The sequence below is a fragment of the Echinops telfairi genome, unplaced genomic scaffold (assembly GCF_000313985.2).
Source record: "Echinops telfairi isolate 266 unplaced genomic scaffold, ASM31398v2 ScPeMD7_3533;HRSCAF=4204_0, whole genome shotgun sequence".
NCBI classification, from domain to species: Eukaryota; Metazoa; Chordata; class Mammalia; order Afrosoricida; family Tenrecidae; genus Echinops; species Echinops telfairi.
In genome coordinates this window covers 38,386,858-38,407,471 of record NW_022107431.1, presented here as the reverse complement: position 1 = coordinate 38,407,471, position 20,614 = coordinate 38,386,858, and the positions used below count along the sequence as shown (strand labels likewise).

At 45.1% G+C, this 20,614-nt stretch overlaps 1 protein-coding gene across 2 annotated transcripts in view; it reads left to right on the top strand.

Moving 5' to 3' along the window:
• Window positions 1–1,943: 1,943 nt before the first annotated feature.
• OSTM1 (osteoclastogenesis associated transmembrane protein 1) overlaps window positions 1,944–20,614 on the top strand; it is a 24,997-nt gene continuing 6,326 nt past the window's right edge. For both annotated transcript variants that reach the window (XM_045294707.1, XM_013004517.2), the window contains exons 1-4: window positions 1,944–2,359; window positions 8,660–8,774; window positions 15,032–15,129; window positions 19,141–19,308. In XM_045294707.1, the coding sequence (XP_045150642.1) occupies window positions 1,967–2,359; window positions 8,660–8,774; window positions 15,032–15,129; window positions 19,141–19,308 (774 nt within the window). In that variant the 5' untranslated portion in view covers window positions 1,944–1,966. The remainder of the gene's footprint in view (window positions 2,360–8,659; window positions 8,775–15,031; window positions 15,130–19,140; window positions 19,309–20,614) is intronic.

Sequence of the window (20,614 nt, the reverse complement as noted above, 5' to 3'; positions counted from 1 at the left end):
GGTTAGACTTCCCAAGTAGTGCTAACAGTTAATGTGCTTGGCTGTTATTGGAAAGATTGGAATTTCAATTCTACCAAGAGGGCCTTGGAAGAAAGACCTGAAGATATACTTTGGAAAAACCAGCCAATGAAAACTTCATGGAGCACAGGTCTACGCCATATGGATCCACATGACAGCTTTATCAAGATAGGAGAAGCAGCAGAACCAGGAGCCAGAACATGGGACAGAGTGGTGGACTTCCCAACCCACAGAGCAAATAAAGCTTTTGTGCAGGAGGCTAGCTTGTGGAGTAGGGTGCCTCTGGGCACTTAATTGGGGAAGCTGGACTTGCTGACCCATGAAAGTGGAGCTCAGTGCCTTGGGGCTAAGGCTTACTGGAGTGGGGTGCCTCTGGGCACTTAATTCTGGGAGTTGGGTTTGCTGACCCATGGAGCTTAAGCTGAATGCCTTCAGGTTGAGGATTATAGCAGACTGGTATGCTCTTTGGGCATTTATTAGCAGACTTCCCAGAACTTTGTGACAAGTCCTGATAAAGAACTCAACCCTGAGCATTTCTCACTAGCATTATTACAACTTCCTTAATAAACCCTTTGATTATGAATTTTGTCTGTGAGTTCTGTGTAGCCATTGCAATGGATATTAGATTCTGGAGATGTATTATTAACCATTAACTAAGTCAGCACAGCAAGGTTACACAGGAATTACTTTTTCTACCAAAGTTGCCAGATACTAGTCAGAAAGCGGTTTTCCAGCTCATGGTCTTCAATTCTTTGTCAGTCAAACAGTGGTGTCAGGATGTTTGGCAGGCTGCTCCTCTGATTGACTTGGGTCAGTTCTGAACAAACACGGATGGTGGCCACCCTCTGGCCAAATTACAGTGTGAAATAACTTACACCTGAGCGTCCAACGCCACAACGACAGATGGTTATTTAATTTAAATGAAATACAGTAAACAGTCCAGTAACTCAGTCTCAGTCGTCCCAATTCGTGCTCAGCAGCTAGACAGTGGCCACTGCCTTTTCGTGCAGATTCATTCAGGACTTCCCATCATTGCAGAACGTTCTATTGGGCAGCACAGACTTGGCAGATTTTTGTTTGCTTGTTTGTTTTTTAAGCCCCTTGCCTCCACCACCACCAATAATGAACATGCATTATTACGCTTTCCAAATGTTACGTGTTGTCTAGTTGGTTCCGACCATAGCGACCAGATCTATGCCCAGCAAAACGAAACATAAACGGGTCCTGGGCCATCTTCCCAACTGTTCTTGTATTTGGCGCCATTGTTGCAGCCACTGTCTCAACCCATCTCACCGAGGGCCTTTCTCTCCTTCGCTGCTCCTCCACTTTACCAATCAAGCATGATGCCCATCCCCAGGGATTAGCCTCGCCTGACGTGTCCAAAATACATGAGACGAAATCTCAACACCCTCGCTTCTAAGGAGCATTCTGGCCAAGATGTTACGAAATAAACACCTGCAAAGCCCGGCGGCGACCTTCCTCTCAGGGCGCGTTCGAGCGTTATTCTGGAGGGCGACGTCTTTCTGGGACGGGAAGTAACTGATTAGACTTCCCGGCGCAGGGAGCTCCCTTAGCGGTGGGTATTCAAGGGCCATGAGGCCCTCTGCCACCCGCGAGGAGGAGCTGCTCGAAGTGGCGGCCACCTGTGTCCCCTGGGCCGCCGCGGCGTCATCAGGGTCGAGGGCGCCCAAACACCGGAGAGCCGAGTCCGACGAGCCGCGCGAAGGCACCTACAGCGCGCGCAGCCGCACGCGCGCCGGCCCGCGGGCTCCGCGCTCCCAGCAGCCCACGGGGCGGGGCGCAGCGCGCTGGGGGCGGGGCCGTGACGCGCGCGCCTCGTGATCTCGCTCCCGGCCTGCCCGCGCGGAAGCCGGAAGCGGCGCAGGTCGGCGGCGCTGGCCGGAGCCGAGAGGCGGTGCGGGGCGTCCCGGGGTTTGTAAGCCCGGTGATGGACCCGGACGGGGCAATCGCGGGGCGGCGGCGGTCGCTTCTGCCGTGTCTGCTGCTCCTGTGGTCCAGGCTGGCGTTGGGCGCGCTCCCCTTCAGCAGCAGCCCCCGCCGGGTCCTCCACGACCTCCTGTCGGAGCAGCAGTTGCTGGAGGTGGAGGACTTGTCCCTGTCCCTGCTGCAAGGGGGAGGGCTGGGGCCGCTGTCCCTGCCCCCGGACCTGCCGGATCTGGACCCCGAGTGCCGGGAGCTGCTGCTGGACTTCGCCAACAGCAGCGCTGAGCTGACCGGCTGTCTAGTACGCAGCGCCCGGCCCGTGCGCCTCTGTCAGACCTGCTATCCTCTCTTCCAACAGGTCTCCGACAAGATGAACAACATCAGCCGAACCGTGGGGGTGGGTAGACGAGCGCACCCCTGCCCCGTGGCGTGGAGGGCTGGGGAAGGAGAGCCGTGTAGAGAGGGTGGTCCATGCCGGGGGCCTCAGTTTCCCCATCTTTAAGAAAAGGGACTTGGACTGGGTTTGTGGGGCATCAGGAATGTGACTGGCATTACGAGGCTTAGGATTTTGAATTTTGCTCCCGGGTCTGCTGTTGTGTCCTCTTGGAACATTTTGCGAATTGATGTGATTGGCTTTCTGGGACTCGTGAGCCCCTAACCTTCCTCTTTTCCTCCTTACCTCTGCCACGTAGCTTTCTTCCCCTTTCCATCTGGAGTCCCCAGGAACGACCGCTGAAGCTCCACCTGGAGTGGCGAATCTATATTATGTGGTAATTTTGAGGAGCTTGAGCGCTGCGGCTAGAAATTTCCAGACCCACCACTTCCTAGCTTGGATTAATCATCATCTCAGAGCTTCAGCTTTCCCCTCTCTAAAACGGAGACATCTCTCAGTCTGAGCCCTCGTTAGACAGAAATACAAGGATTACCTTATAGGGCTCACCTGGGTGATGAAAAGCAGTCGAGCTGATCCACCACGGGCTCTACTATGCTTAAATTCTGGGCAAATGACTCGTAGTGGAGCTGTGCCTGTTTTCTCATCTGTAAAAGGAGAATACAAAGAGCTATTAGTGGTGTCTCACAGTAAATGGGAGCTAGCATTTCTGGGACAATGAATCCGCCCCATCCCAGTTCTTGGTACTAACTTGAGAGCAGATGCAGAGAAGAATTTGTGGGGAGGGGAGACGGGGGAAGGGAGACACAGTCTCTTAAGGGCCTTAGGATCTGGAGTAGGAAAGGATTAGAGGGCAGGACTGGTGGGAGTCACGAGGCAGGCGGCATAGGCGGGATATGCCTGGTGAAGGAGAAACAGAAATGGTAACGAGATTCAAGAATGAGAAAGTTCCTCTTCTGCTGAAGGAACAGGAAGTAGTTTCATTGAAATATGGTTGGAATTTTCATCAATCATAGTAAATAAAGTACCTTACGTACCACTTGTTCTGGAGCTGATTTTCAACTCATGGTGATGTCATGAGCGTCAGAGTAGAGTTGTCAGCGGCCCATTTTCAGGCTCTATCAACACGCCTTTCTTCTGAGGCACCTGTGAGCAGACTTGAACTTCCAACTTCAGAGTTAGCACCTGAGTGCAAACGCAGTTGACAGGGACTCCATCAATCAGGGACTCCACAGTAAACAGAGACAAAATAGAAACTTGTGTTTAGTTGTTCCCTGCTCTATGTCAGCCTGATATTACTTAATGAAAGTCAAATTTTAAGACACACAAAGGATGAATTTGGTTGCATTAAATGAATGATTTGGTCAATCTTTAGTAAAGAGAAAATTTTCAAGGTAAATTTAGGTTTACAAGTAATATTTTCCAGGCATCTTTCAATTGGGTTATCTATAATTCAATTGGGTTATCTAACAGGGAGATATATATTATGTATTGCTATGATTTGAAAGTACCTGAGACATGTCCCTGTCAACTGCAGCAGGCTATGATGGGACGTACTATTCTGTGGTGAGCAGTTAGGTGAGTTATGTTTAAGATAAAATTTCCGTTAAAGAACAGGACTGCTGTGGGCAGAATGGCTGTGGTCTTTAGAGGCAATACCTGCACTCTTTATGTGTGTAGGCATGGTGGGCCGGCCTTAGAACAGGTGAAAAAATACCCCAAACCCTAGTGTCACAGCTCTCCAGACACCACCCAATCTGTGTGTGCCATTTCCACATTACTTATTTTATGCCCAGGTGGGTGTGCCAGGCTTGCGGAAACAGCCTTCCTCTTGTTCTGGTCCTTCTTGCTGCTGGGCAGTTTTGTCCTGGTGTGGGAGAGAGAGAAAAAGAGGTTGGAAAGCCCCTTCTCCAATCTGCAGTTCCTCCTCCAACTCAGGCTAGAGCCTGGTTTCTGTTTCCTGCCTTTCCTCAGTTGAGCTGGACATAAGTCATTAACTCAAGAGTATGGTTTCTACTGTGCTGAGGTACTGGATGGCTGTCATGGGCCTTTATGGACTGATTTGAAAATTGAACCATCTGACTGGTAATAATTCGATGGGAAAATGTGTTTTTCTTTTCTTACAAGTGAGCTTGACAGAATCAGTTGTCCCTGAGAGAGTTTCTTTCTCAAGAGTAAATATGCTTTCTTTGTCTCTCATAGTCTCAGTTTTTTGGTTGAATTAGCAAGCACTTCTTCTTTGTTTTATTTATATAGATTTATTTGTTTTTATTCTACCTTCTTTTTAAAAAATCATTTTATAGGGGGTTATCACAATCCATCCATCCATCCATCCATCCATTATGTCAAGCACATTTGTACGTTACCATCATCATTTTCAAAATATTTTCTTTCTACTTGAGCCCTTGGTATCAGCTCCTCATTTTTCTCCCTCCTGCCCATATTTCTTATTCTTGAAGGAGCCCTGGTGGTGTATGCCTTGGGCTTTCGTCCACATGGTTGGCAGTTCTAAACCACCAGCAGCTCCTCAGGAGAAAGACTGGGCTTCATCCTGTAACTAAATAGTTACCATCTCAGAAACCCACCTGGTGTCATTATGAGTCAGCATTGACTTGATGGCAGTGAGTTCAATGAGCCCTATTCTTGAATATTGCCCAGGTAAAAAGATACCAAAGAAAAGGAAGGGTAGGGTTCAGGCTTCCAACTACAGTGCAGTTGGGGGGCAATCAAACACACCTATTGAGAAGAAGGAAAACACAGTCAGCAGTGTGTTGTAAATGGTTCCATTTGAAGGAGAGCCAGAGTTAACAGGAAGGCCACAAGAGGAAACCTGAAGTTGCATTTTGAACAATGCCTCCCTCCTTTCTCACCTGTAGAGTGAATGAACAGGGACGATGGAAAGGAGAGGGCAGAATAATAAAGAGCACAAGATCCAAAGGCAGAAGTAGTCCAGCTGTTTATGTGGTCCAGCAAGGGAACCAAGACTGAACTATAATATTATCGGATGAGCACTCGGTGTTCTTGTCACTTCGCCTTAGGTCAATTGCCTACAGTTTCATTATCTTAAGGTAACGAAGACAGTGATTTTGAATACTGAATGGTAGATTTGACTAATTCCTTCTGAGTCATGCTTGCTTTTAGAGTGAACTGTTAGTGATGTGGTTTCATTGAACAGTTCCTAGAGTAGCTATGAAGACCCTCTGACCCCCTAATTCTGAGTTGCTAAACTCTACCTTAATTACCATGGTTGTTTAAAATTTAATGAGTGTGTGTGAGTGTGTAAGTACACATATATGTCTCATTTACATTTTCAAAGGCGCTCATGATTTGTTATATGTATCTGATGAATGTTCAGCTTACTTTTAATTTAGACTAATAATTCTTAAGACTCTAAGGAGAATAGTGTAGAACGTAGCATAATGTCCTGTTTTTAATGCATTCATCAAAAAATTACCAAGTACCGATTATGTACAGACGAGTGGTAGGTTTTAGGGACAGGGCTGTGAATAAGCAGAGCTTGTAACCAGTTCATAGGAAACCAGATAACTTATATAGCAGTTTATAGGTAGTTAATGAAATCAGGTGTGCTAAATGTTGCAAAGAGAAACCCCCCCAAAGATGTTACCCAAACCTAACAAGGGTGCTGATCTTGTCCAGGGAATAGGTAGATGGTCAGGGATTAGAGCTGACTCCTAATCTTCGCGATGTCACCCTCCTCAAATATTTTTCAAGATTTCCCCTGTCTGACCTTAAGGCCTTGCAAACCCTTACCCTAACTCACTCCTTCCTCTAGCCCCCTTCCTTCCAAGGAGGAAGCGTCTGCTTTGAACACTTCCGAAGTCTCACATACTCATTCCCACTGTGGTCTCGTGATCACTCAGGATCCCCCCAACTTAGAGTTCTTTGCCCTTTCTCGAATTCTGCTTCCTTCAGGCATTCTTTTCTGATGGTCCCCTACCCCAGGGACATTTTCTTGAATTGCATGGGACTAGTTCCTATAGGCTATATACCTATGACATTCATATTGGTTATATATTGTTTTAAATAAAACATCCAGTCCTCTACTTAGGAAGATTCCGCTTCTTAGCCAACTGCACCAATTTAGCACACTTCATATTGGCTGCAAGATAGCTAGGTGGATTGGCATTTTTATCCAGCACTTACTTTGCGACAGGCATGGTACTAAGTGAGAAACATATTAATGTAATAACTTCATGGCCCATGATTATGAAACAGACTCTTGTCACCCACTCTTGTCTGACTCCTGAGGTCAAGCTCTAATTAAGAAACAACAGCAATTGCTCTGAAAGCAGAGTAGCCTGGTGCTGTAGTAGGTTACAAGTTGGTCTGCCAACTGCAGGGTCAGCAGTTCGAAACCACCAGCTGCTCCTTGAGAGACAGGTAAGGCTTTCTACTTCCGTAAAGAGTTACAGTCTCAGAAACCCATAGGGGTGGTTTTCCCCTATCCAACAGGTTTGCTATGAGTCAGCATCGACTGAATAGCAGTGAGTTTGGTTTTTGGTTTGGCTTTGAAAGCTATTCCATGAAGGGAACATTAGAAATGTATATTGGACTATTCACTTGGCTGTATCTCTTAATGTTTGTAAAGCAACACAAAATACCTCTCTGGAAGACAATCAGAACCCTGTGCCTCCTGATGAACATAAACAACTTGACCTAAAAAGTCTTCTTAATCCCTCCTGAATCTGAACAAATCTTTAGATACAACCACCAAGTCCAGGAAGTATAATGGACACAGAAACTTACTCAGCCCCATTGCAGGAATGCACGCAGCTAAACCCAGGCTGTGGGAAACTGTAGGATGTACTGTCCAGCTTCATCCTTCAATGCACTGGAAGGGTGAAAAATGGAGGGACTCCATAGGGTAAAAGAGTAGAGAGAACCTTGTTTACTAATTGAGCTATTGGATCTTAAGATTTCCAAACTGGAAAATTACTTACTGTATATACTTGAGTATAAGCTGAGTTTTTCCAGCACATTTTTAATGCAGTTTTGTGGTTAAATTAGGTGCCTCAGCTGATATTTGGGTTGGCTTATACTCTAGTATATGCGGTATGTAGCATTTGAGGAAAATTGAATACTAGATATTAGATGATATGAAAGATGATTGAGTTAAAAAGTTTTTAGGTATGATAATGGTATTTTTGTTTCTTAAAAAGTTCTTATGTCACAGAGAAACCTAATGAAATATTTACACATGAAATTATCCAACATTGAAATTTGCTTTAAAACCATCTAGGGTGGATGAGTGTAGAACTCAAACAAGAATGAATTGAAAGTTGTTGAAGCTGGCTTCGTTATAATATTGTTTTTGTTTATGTCTAAATTTTTTTATAATAAAAAAATATAATAAATATAACCAAAACCCACACTCACTGTCACTGAGTCGATACTGACCCAGAGTGACCCTGTAGGACAGGGTAGAACTTCCCCGGTGGGTTTCTGAGACTAACTCTTTAGAAATCTTTGTCTTTCTCCCATAGAGCCTGTGGTGACTTTGAACTGCTGACCTTCCTGTAGTGCTTCCACATGAAAAGCAACCACTCTCACTCTTCTTCCAGCGCCCGGCAAACGGAGGACTTAAATACATGTGAAAGCGTGACGAGGCAGCAGGACTTCAGTCCTTGCTTGGGACAAGGGAAAAGAAATAGATAAGCATCAAATAATTTAAGTACTTAGATATTATTATTCAGTTGTATGGGTTTCTTTCATTATAGAAGGTCTATAAAAAGCTTATTTTGTGTAGGTACAAAGTAGGAGTCCCACCTTTTCTTGTGGATTATAAATGATTGAACCAGACATGGCCCATGAGACCAAATGATTTATGATCATGTCCCTACCTATTTTTAAAAAATATATGTTAGACTTATTCACTGCAGAAGAATTGAGAGTATAAGAAAGGCAAAAAATAAAATCACCCATGTTTTCATTATTTAGCAATAACCACTACTGCATTCTGCTGGAAGACTTTCAGAATTTTTTCTTGGGCTTAAAAAGCAAAGACAACACCCACCCAAATTGTACCCCGGTAGTTGAAATGGAAAGATACCAGCTTATGAAAGAAGCAAAGACCTTCCCTTGCAAGTGATCCTGGTCCCCAGTGCCGGAAAATGTTAGCTGCTCTTGTTCCATTACCGTTATTGTTACTGGTTGCTTAGCCACTTCCACCAAAATGCTACAATATGTAGAATAATTGTTTTCGTTATCTTTCTGCGTTTGGCCTCGAGTTGTTTGGGAAGTCTGAACATTCTCAGACTGTAGTCTTCTCTCCTCATCTTTTCACAGAATACTTCAGAAAGCCACAGCTGTGCCAGGAGCCTCCTAATGACAGATCGAGTACAAATAGTTGTGATTCTCTCTGAGTTCTTTAATTCCATGTGGAAGGACGCAAACTGTGCAAGTAAGTCCCTTTTTCATCGTCAGGCTGCAGGGATGGCGCCACAGTGGAGGTGTCAGACTTTACTGAATCCTGGGGTCTGTGAAGCTAGCTAACACCTTTGATTACTAAACGTTTTTAATGGAACTGTGGTTAGCATCGTGGTTTATTGGTGGTGAGCACTGGGGCAAGGTAGTGGATGGCGAGACCATTTCAGTTGGAACTAGACCTGGGCTAGCTACTTCTTGAAGCCCTGGTGGTGGGATGGTTAAAGCACTCGACTACTACAAGGTTGGCGGTTCAGACCCACCAGCTGCTCTCTGGTAGGAAGCTGTGACCAACTGCTCTGGTAAAGATTTATAGCCAGTCTGCTCGATGGTAATGGGTTTGAGTTTTGGGGCTCTGGTCCTATTAGATCTAACTTTCCAGTTGTCAACTTTGAACTTTGGGCAAGTAACTTCACCTGTTGGAACTGCAGTTTCTTTATAAACTGGAACCTATTGTATACCACTATTTGGAGTAGTAAATGAAATACATTTTATACAGCACCTAGCACCTTGCCTGGCACATACTTAATGTTCAAAAACTGCAAAATGTTTAATATAATAGTAATTGGGCTGATTATATTGATCTGCCAAATGGAGGGTGGGTGGGATTATATCAGTGCTATTAGCAGATTTGTGCCTGTCCTTTTGTGTAATAAATGAGATCTATTTTCAGATATTCTTTGTAACATTATAGTTTGTCTTTCCATTCTGAAGTGTTTATGAATCCCAACCATGTGCTAGGCAGTTGTTGCCTTGATGAGTTCAGGCCTCTTCATTTTTGGAGGAGAACCGTCCTTGTGCAAATACAACCTAAGGCGGACAGATAGATGCCTTGACAAAGGCATGAAGGAAGTCCTTTGGGGAAGTAGAAAATGATCCTAATTGGTGGGGGTTGGGGTTTGAAATAAAGTCATGGGGGAAGTCCATTTTGCATTAGGTCTTTGAACAAGAAGAGACGGAAGAAGGGCATTGCAGACAGAGAGGCCTCCTGGCAGAGAGGTACAAGCACGACGGCGATGACCCGGGGCCCGGACTGCATAACGGCAGAGACAGTTGGAAAGGGAAGGGAGGACCCGGACTGAGGATGTTACCGTAGAGCTTCTTCAGCTGTGGATAATGCATCCAAGGTGTTTCTGGAAGCACTTGCTCTTGTTGCAAATTTCTTGGGCAAAAAGGGGTCACCAATGGAAAAAAGTTGTAATGGGCAGGGCGGGTGCTGCCTAACTTTCCCTCTGAAAAGGGGACAGTCAGCCAAGTAGGTTTGGGAACCTGGGGTTTAGACCAACAGTGTTCATGACTGCTTAAAACACCAGCATACTATTCCAAAAGGGCTGCATACTATAATACCTTGGAGGCTTACAATGCATATGGAGTATTAAAGGCACTGAAAACTCCTGTACATGTAATCTAGCACTTTCTAGTTCCCCCTCCCCCTATTTTTAAAACAGTAAAGACCCTTTTTAAAACCACAAAGACCTGCAATACTCCAACCAAGCTAAACTCACTGCAAAATTCTCATATAATCCAGAATTTCTGGGGCCATGAAGGCTAGCTGACCCCTGAAGCCATGGCCCTGGGGTAATCTTTGGCTGTTAGCAGCCAAGTGTATAGACCCCTGTGCCACCAGGGCTTCTGTGAGGTAAGCTTTGAGTTTCAAACCAAAAATATCCCTGGAAGTCTTCCTAGAAGCAAATAGCAGTTGAGCTTAACTAGTAAGGAAGGTTTGCTGTGAGGGTTCAGATTGATCTATAGGAGATGAAATTGACCACAGCAACTGGCAAGATTGGTAGGAACCTGAGGAGGCAGGGAGTTGATGTTAATGGGAGAGAAACAACACAGCAAAGGAGAGTGGGAGTGTTCACACAGTTTGAAGAATGTCATGGGCGTACCTGAATTGTACACGTTGGAATTGTCAAATTGGTATATCTGCTGCGGTGTATACAGAGTAAGTCAAAAAGTATTGCTACCAGGGTTCTAGCTCAAACAAAATGCAGGTAAACACGTCCCTGCAGGCAGTGGAGGCATGTTCTCTCAGCAATACATTTATCTTAGTTTCTTTCCCCCCAAAAGCAGAGCTTCTGGTGGCTTTTCAAACTTCTGACCTTGTGGTTAGCAGCCTGACAGTTAACCCACTACCTGAGTAGGGTGCCTTAAAAGGGTCAAGATCCAATCAAAACAGTCACTCCCAAAGGAATCTGCTGGACCAGTTCAATTCTAGGCAGCCACATCAGTGGGGGTGGTGGTGGTGGTGGGAGGGTTGGGTGATGATGAAGGCTTCTTCTTTTTTAATTCCAAAGGGGTAAACTTGAGAGATTTTTTTGGTGGGATGCAGGCTGATCACAGTAGCTGATAGGAAGAAGGTTGAAGCAATTTGGAAACAGCACTGGTGAGAAAAGGGCCAGGGAAGTGATGCAGAGAGATTTTTTCCATCGTGACAGCCTCATGCTTTGTGAGTAGCAGGGGCTGGTCTAGGAGAATCGCCGTGGGAAACTTTACCCCATTGACCCAAAGCTCTGATCCAGCACTTCAGACTTCTGTTTGTCTCCCAAAGGACTTGAGGCCCTTGAGGCCGCCCATGCTGCCTTTTTGGCAGGGTGCACACCTAAAAGGGCGGAGTCCTCCAGGGGGTGGAGTCGAGAGATGGAAACACTGCCTTCAACGCGTAAAGCCTCAGATGGAGGCTGTGTCAAGAAACGATGGTAGCCTCATATTTTGATGTTTCTGTTGAATAAAGGTTTCTAGGCTTTTATTGGTGCCCTGTTGGCACAGTGAGTTGTTTTGTGGGACTGCTACCCAGAAAGTCAGCAGTTGAAACCCACCAGTTGCTCCTCAGGAGGAAAACGAGGCTTCCTACTCCTGTGAAGATTTGCAGCCTCAGAAACCCAAAGAGGTAGTGCCACTCTGTCCTATAGGTTCATTCTGTGAGTCATGATTTTATAGCAAGACTTTTTGACTTACCCTCATATCTTGAATAGCAATTAGTTTTTAAAAATGATCTTCCACTGGTGGAATAAGTCATGTTTAAAATTTTCATCTTAAAATATATACAATATTTAAAATGTGAATAAACTATTTTTGTAAGCTTGGACTCCCTAAATTTCCCAGCTGTTTTCTCTTTATTCAGTGCTAGGCATCATTCTAAAATGATTATTTTTAACTAAAATTCAGCAGCCTTTCCCAAATTACCAGCATTGTGTTCTCCGTGTACCTGCCAAATAAAGGTAATGTGAAAATTGTTTTGAATTGTAAGTGACCTTAAGAGGTTATTAGAATTTTTATAAAAGAGTATTATTAAAAGTATAAAAAGCAATGATATTAAAATGAATGTGCTGCCCCAAACCACCTTTTCCTTATGCTGGCCCTGCTGTGAAGCTGGTAGTTGGCCTTGCCTACTGCTAGTAGTTGATTACAGGACGGCCACGGACACAACGGAGGAGAAAGCACCACTGTCCCTGTGCCTCACCCTTCCTTGCTCTTTAGAACGCCTGAGTCTTTGAAGGCTAATTAGTTTGGGCAGGAAAGTAGTTAGTGGACGTAAGTGGAAAAGCAAAAAAGTGCTGAGAACTAACTCAACAACTCTTGCTCACATTTCCCATAACTAGTTATTCCTGTGGAGAACGACTGCTGAGCAATGGGGACAGTGTGTACACCACCAGGATCTTCTTCTGTACAGAACTTGGAAGCTGTATCAGAAGGGAATTGTTGACCTAGGGAAAGAATTATTAGTGGGTAATTTTTTTCATGCTCTTACTTAGACGGCATTTGAATAGTTAGCAGAATGACCAGATTTGATAGACCACGGACTCCTTTATGGGGAAGTGTTTGGGTCCTTTGGCTAGTGTCCTCCAATAGGAAGGACCCCTGCCCACTGCCATCGAGTCAGTTCTAATAGCAACCCTCTAGGACAAAGTAGAATCGCCCCTTTGGGTTTTTGAGGCTGTAGATCTTCATGGGAGTAGAAAGTCTCATCTTTCTCCCTCAGCGTGATTGCTGGAGTCAAACTGTTGACCTTGCAGTTAGCAGCCCCCAGGGCATAACCCACTATACCACCAGAATGCCTTCCAACATGTAGCGCTGTAACGAGATGGGCCCCAGAGTGATCCGTTCAGGTATTTGTTCACACACACTGGAAACCTCCCGTTCATATGCAGCCTTCTGTGTGTACAGTATACTGTACTGAATGTAATGTATCTGGGTGATACCTCATTGGCCTAATGTTTCTGAACCCCACTTTGTAAGCCTCATGAACATTGTCATTATGAGTCATCAAAGTAGAATTAACCTTTGAGTAGTACCCACTCACTCATTGCCATCAGCCAATGTCGACTCCTGGCGATCTTATATGACAGGCTAGAACTGCCCTTGTGGTTTCTGAGACAATATTTCTTTACGGAATGGAGAGCCTCAGCCTTTTCCCACAGAGTGGCAGGTAGTTTTGAACTGCTGACTTTGCAGTTAGCAGCCCAACATAAAACCACTAAGTCACCAGGGCTCAGTTAGTAATCTAACTCAAAATGTCTCCATCCTTTAAAAATCAATAATAAGACTTAAAAGTTTACAAAAAGCCAATTAATGAAAGCTCTTCTACCACAATTGTATCTGAATGGAAATGTACTATTTACACTCAAGTTATTTATAGTTTATAATTTAAAATGTCTTAGGTTTCCTATTTCTCAGATTTAATTGTTTTACCCAGCACAAAGTCCCTACATATGACTGCATTCTCTAGATTTTCAGTATTGTCAGTCTAGCTTTTGAAAAGCAGCAGACATTTTATATACACTTCTAATAGATGCCAAACACGTAGATGTATAATTTCTGTTATGATAACCAAGTAGTTTTCTATGTAAGGTCTTAACATGACTCTTTAACACCTTTAAAAATGCCTCTTGAGCTGCCTGAGCCCTCACTGAGAAAGAAGCTATATCAATCTGTCCTTGATGAGGCTCCCTTGATTGAAATGAGGAAAATTCATAATAACCACTTCAGAGGGTGCTTATAGGAAGCCTTATTTTTCCTATGATTCCTTAGCTTTTTAATTTCTTATAATGTATAGGTTCTCACTGTTTGTAACCTTGTGCTCCCAAGTCCTACAAATGGATCAAAGAAGAATTTTATGATAATGCTTTCCTTTTGAATCAGAAAGTCCTACCTCTTTAATAATGAAGGCATTTTTAACCTCATTCTATAAACAAATACATTTGTGCTTTGTAATAGCGTGGCCTCATGATTATTGAACATTTTGGATGGTGCTGCATTAATGTGGTACTCAATGAGATGACCCAGCCATGTTAGCTTTCAGCTTAATGTTTTAAGTATTTTAAGTGAGAAGGAATGGTTGTCAGTAAAATAGAAGAGATTTCATTCTTCTGTCCTATAGAGAGGCTTTTTTTTACAGATAATTTATAAGGAAATTCCTTATTTTAATTGTTTCATATGCTTAGCAGTTTTTTAAAAAATTTTTCACTTCTCATAGTAATCTGCTTGATTATTCTTGCAGGCAATACAGGGACCTACCCTGCCATTAAATCATGACCCTATAGGACAGTGTAGAACTTCTCCATAGAGTTTGTAGGGCTGTTAATCTCTCTGGGAGCCAACGGTCTCATCTTCTCCCGAAGAGTGGCTGGTGGGTTCAATCCTCAGACCTTTTGTTAGCAGCCCAGTGCTTAAAGTACTGTCCCACCAGGGCTCCTTAACACAGGGACATGCACACATCATTCATTCATATTGCCCATGTCAGTTGTAATGACCCGGCTTCTTGTATACAGATGTGTGTGTATTTACCATGGATGAAACTGTCTTCTTTTTAGTTTCCTAAAAAGCATCAGATGCACACACTGTAAATCTGTAGGATTTTGTTAGCCTGATACACCAATGGAGAGCCCTGGTGACATCTGAGATAGCAAAGCGACCGGTTTGAAACCACCAGCCACTCCTTGGGCGGAGGATGAGGATTTCTGTTTCCACACAGAGTCAGAGTTAGGACGGGGGGGCAGTTCATCTCTGTCCTACAGGGTCGCTCTGAGTCGGCGTCGACTCCAGGACTTGCTGGCAGTGAGGTGAGTGAACTGAGACGAGAGGAAAGCTTCATATGTTTAGAAGGTGCTCATAATGTCAGACATGTCATGATGGTTTGAACACAGAGTTCCTATAGAGTCATGTTTGCCTGAGAGAGAAGTGACAACCTGTCATTGTTGCTTGAGCTATATTAATATCCTTTTCCCCCCACAGATTGTTTAACAAACAACAGTCAAGAGTTATCAAACAGCACAGTCTACTTCCTCAGTCTGTTTAATCAGACCTTGACCTGCTTTGAGCATAACATTCAGGTATTCCATATGTCATATGTGAGATGAAAATGCTACCTGTTTAGATGAACAACAGTTAATTCCAGTGATCTGTGATAGATTTCTGTACACGTGATAAAGACGAGTTAGTGGACCCAGGTTCGGCTCTTAAGTACCGTGCCTGGAGGTAGCTCATTGAGGCTTCAGCTTTCTGATGCATAAAGCAGACACAGCGATACCTGCTTTCCCTGCCTTCTGTGTTTTGTAGTGTGGGCACAGGACATGATGAGTGTGACAGCATTAACGGAGCCACTGAGGAATTCTTTAATTAGGACAGATCGTCCTACCAGACAGTAATTGACCTTGATTTCAATTACACAGCAATAGGGTGTTTTATTTTCCACTATAACATCACTTTATGTGTTTATTGGAAGTTTACTCTTTTCTTTTCTATCTGTTTATATATATTTTCCCTACTTTAAAAGGTACTCTCTAATAAGACAACTTTCAGTATTGAATTCTGAGATAAAAAGGTAACCGTAAGAATCTTTTTCTTAGCGGTTTTTGCTTTTCTCATCTCTGACTCTTCAAGTTTGGCAGTGGGATTTTTCTGGTGAAAGTGGGGTTTGGAATTGGAATGCTGATTAACTGTAATTTCAAAACATACATACATAACAAGTATTTCCCACAAGTAGATGCAAGTATATGAGAGAGTGTTTAGGGTAGGATGTAAGTATGTATGATTTCCTTCTTAATGTGACAAAGCAGAATTATGAATCTCCTTAGGAATAATAGCAATTGTTAGACGGGTTTAGTATCCTTTTAAGTTTGGGAAATGCTTTACTCCAGGGCAGGCAATTTCCCATTAAGAAAGGTGTGCAGAAGTCGCACGTGTCATTGATGTAGCAGGGTGGCACTGTACCCTGCAGGGACTCAGGGGCTCTGATGCCTGAAAAGAAGGGGCAGCTTGGCATGGCGGAGATTGTGTTCTTGTTCTTCCCCTTTCCATCCACTAATCTTTGGAAGCAAATTACGACGTATTCAAGGAGTGAGGGTGGAGTATCTGATTATTTGAAAATCGTCTGAAAGGAGATGTGTCTCTCGCATTTACTTATCAACCATGTATATTCATGTCAATATGGACTCATGGGGGTTTCTATTAGACTTCGGGCTCCCATGGAGTCTCTAAGGTTTTCTCCTCTATGCAGAATGAATTCTTTTTCATTCAGGCATCGTGACAGACATTGCAGGTTGTCTTCTGGAATCAGGTTTGGCTTGTTAGGTGTTTTTGAGTTCGTGGGATTGGTCCTTGTTCTGTGTGCTTTGTTTGGCTCCCTCTCCTCTCTCACGTGCCCAGTGTGTGTCAGGATGGGTTTACCAGGCTGGGGCAGAAGGAGAAATCCGAGAAGCCTCTTGGATGGTGTTGAGTTTCTGTTGCTTGGCCTTTGGAAGCTCCCTGGACAGGAAGTGCTCCAGGGGTGCCTGGTGGAACCCCGGGGATTGGGGACTGGCTGTGCGGGGGCAGCCGTGAGCACTGAGGGTAGAGTGATGAAGAAGACAGACTTGATTCCTGTTCTTGTGACCGTACGTGGTGAGATGGAAGCAAATCACAAATAATTAAAAGTGATCATTAAGAGTCAAGTGCCCTGAGAGGGGTAGGGTGCTCCTTTAGTGAGGTGGGCGGGGACAACCTCTTGGAGGAGGTGACTTTTGAGAAGAGCCAGCCATGGGAAGAGTGCAGCTGGCAGGAGCAGGCAGAGGCCCTCGGGGTAAGGACTCCTTGATCTGTGCGTGCCGACCATCAGAGAAAGGCAGCCAGGCTGCGGCAGCGTGGGCAAGTGTGCAATGAGGTCTGGGAACCAATCCAACCCAAACCAAGCCGAGCCTCCTGTCATCTTTGCCAGAGCAGCCCGCCTGTGTGCTTTTTCCTCCGACAGAGCCATTAAGTGGGCTCAAACCACCAACCTGTCCGTTGTGCCAAGCACGTGCCCGCTGCACGGGCAGGGCTCCTTGTCGCTTAGCTCTACCGTCATTTCTTGGCCCTCGGGTCGGCAAACTGCCCCGAGAGCCCGAGGTGGCTCTTTCCGCACGTATGCATGGCTCTTCAGGAACACTGAAAAAAGCGAAAGGATATTCAGATGGCGGTGCTTTCATTCGTTTGTGAAAGTATATTTATGGCCCTCGAATAAGTTTTAGATTGTGGTGAGGGACAGGATTGGCCCTTGCATCTCAAAGGTTTGCTGCTCCGTGGGTTGGCCAGGCCGGCGCTGATGCAGATTCAGCATTTCACTGCAACAGACTGCCGCCCTGGGCAGCCTTCTCTCACTCCTATGAGTGTCTCTGTCCCACAGATTCCTAGCTGTGGAAGTGCTCCGCTTTGATGGACACCCCTCCTTAAGCACACGGCTGTGCCAGGAAGCGGGCAGCAGGCCGCTTCTTGCAGCAGACCTCCGGGTGGGCAAACACTGTTAACCCTGCCAGCTTCCTGGCCTTCCTTCCCTTTTCTCCACCCTTCCAGCCCGTACGAAATAGAAGCACGTCTGAACGGACTTAAGCACACTTGTTCTTGAAAAGACAATTACCATCTACTTGTAGAAAAGGCAAACGTGCATTGACCTAAGACTTCATGTTATGCCCATCACCCTCCTTTTAGATTTTCTAATTTTCTGGTATTCGTCTCTTGAAAAAAAGGTTTTTTTTTTTTTAACACTTTTACCAACACACAGTTGCCACGTCGTACATGTCACTAGTTCAGTCCCATTCCTAAGAATTGTACAATCATCACCACTATCAATTCCAGGACATTTATTCTTCCTTTTCCCGTTGTTGTTGGTTCTCCATGTCCCACCCCCCTCCCCTGCCACGTCCCTTTGAAACTATTCATCCCATTGTTGTCTCTATAGGTTTACCTATGCTGAGTACAGGAAAACAAAACAAAAACAGATGGCTTAATAACAGTGGCAGAATAGAACAGAGAAAAACCTCAGTTGAAAGCACAGTAGAAAATATTAAAACCTGGACCGATTATACATTGGGATTCAGAGGGAGACCAAGTGACTGGGAGTTGCATTTTGACCTAACTGCGCCCGCAGCGATCGATCGTCCCTGCAGTGTGCTCTGTTGGATAACAAGGCCCTTCCCTTCCCTGGTCCATCGTCAGAGGGGATTCTGCCACTGGGGTTTGGGACTTTCACTGCCTTCCAGAGCCTTCTGCAAATCAGGTGTTCAGACTTCAGTCTCTCATACCATTCCCTCCCCTCCTCTGGGACTGGGTTTTTTGTCTCTTTTTTGTCGACTTAAAAAGACCTGAGTTTTGGGTAAGAGGGATAGGTGGGGCGCTAGCTTCCCATTCAAAAAAGTACCGCTTGCCTCAATAGCGCAAACTTTGGTGTGAAGTGAGCTCCAGGACAGACCGTCTGTATTTATTTGGTGAGAGGGAAAGGAGCTTCCATGGCAGATATGTAAATAAGACAGTGTGGGGCATTTCGTGGTTAGGTTGCAGCCATTTGGCATCGAAGTCGGTGGAGTCCACAGTTGACATCGGCTAGCGCAGTCAGGTTCCAACGTTAACAGCATCTGGAAAGTACAGCCGGAGCTCTGGTGATGGAGTGGGCTAGGCATGGGGCTGCTAGTGGCAAGGCCAGCAGTTTGAAGCCACCACCCGCTCGGAGGGAGAAAGATGAGCCATTCTACTGCCATCGAGACTTACAGTTTTGGAAACCATGGGGGAAGTTCTGCGCTGTCCACTAGAGTGGCTCTGAGTTGGAATTGACTCGGTTGCCGTGAGTTCTGGTTTTCGAGAAAGTGCGAATATTGTCTTATGCTTTATATACCTCAGGTGTGGAATCTGAGCGGAAGCAGGTTTCGTTTCCAGACGAGGAAACAGTTAGTACCTCACCAATGTCACAGCTCAGCCCTGGAACCCACCCTGATTCCTGTGCTCTGGGGGCGGTGGTATGTGTGTGTGTGTGGGGGGGACAGGCAGCTCACGTGACAGATATGCTGCGTGCAGTGCGTGCTGGGTGGATGACATTTGACTTTTCTTCCTTTCAGGGCAACTCATACAGTCTTCTACAGCCGAGAAATTACTCACAAGTTTGCAAAAAGTGCAGCACGGTGTACAAAAGCCTGAGTGCAGTGTACAGCAAGATGCAAAAGGCAGAGGAGCGTGAGAATAAGGCTGAGCCTGGGACACACCTCTGTATCGATGTGGAAGATGCCGTAAGTGCCCTACCCCTGGCCTCAGAGCTGTTTGGCAGTGGCGGTGAAGGTGTGGCCAGGGTCATTGTCCCTTTTGAAGGTACACGGGAGTCGGCATAGGCCGTCTCCAACCAGAAAGGACTAGTTCGAAGGTCTGATAGCTTCAGACGCTCCTGACATCTCAAATGAAAAAGGAAATTAACCAGATGCCTGACCAGTGAGCTGACCACGTGGCACACTTTGTTTTTAAAATCAGATGGCGTGTCCCATGTCCAGAGCTTGGAGAGTCCGTCTGTGTTTACATTTCAGCTTTGTGTGCTTTTCTTGCTTGATTTAGCCCCTGGGTTTTGCTCCAATGTGTTTCTGAAGCTATCCCTCAATCTCTTCCTCTCCCGTTGCCTTGGTTAGTTCTGTGCATAGGATACTTTCTGAAAATACACATTTGTTTACTTATTTGTAGCCGGCTTCCCCGCCCTCCTCCGCAGCCCCGCACATAAGCAGAAGCCGCAGGGAGACAAGGACCCAGTCTTTTTTGTTCCATCTTCAAGAACTTCGAAGTGTACCTGGCATGTAACAGTCCCGTGGTAAATGCGTCCATTGAAGGTGGCTGCTGTTGTCAGGTGCTTGCAGTCGGTTCTGACTCGGAGCGGCCCTGTGTACAACCGAGCGAAACTCTCCCGGGTCTGTTGCCATCCCCACAGCTGTTGGTTCCGAACCCATTGTTGCAGCCGCTGGGTCAAGAAGCCATTGAGAGTGCAGAAAGGGTATTTTTCTCTAGGGTGTCGGCAGCCTTTACCTGGGGCACCACTAGATGGCGATCATAACTTGTGAAGGCAACATGATGCCCAGAATTTAGGGGTTAAAGGAAACGGGAAATCATTGGCTAAAAGTACGGAATTCAATATCAAAATTATCGGGGTTGAAAATTAAGAATTTCTGTAGCTCAGAGTGACATCTAGTGGATTGACAATATTCAAAGTGGTAAAGAGCCGCTAATATGGGCACACCAGGAGGAAAGGATTTTATTTCCCTCTTTCTTAATGTTTCATCCCGAATGCCTAGAACAGTACATGGCTTCTAATAGATTCTCATATAAATAACATGTACTTACCAGTAGGAAAAGCAGAGTCTAACACTCTTTTTACATATAACCCACTTCTCCCAAGTTGATTCCAACTCATAGCAACCCTATATAGGATTTTGACAGTCTGTAAATCTTTATAATAGATTTCTATGTATACAGTGAACCCTCGTTTATCGCGGTTAATCGGTTCTAGACCCTACCGTGATAAATGAAATTCTGCGAAGTAGGATTCCTTATTTGTAA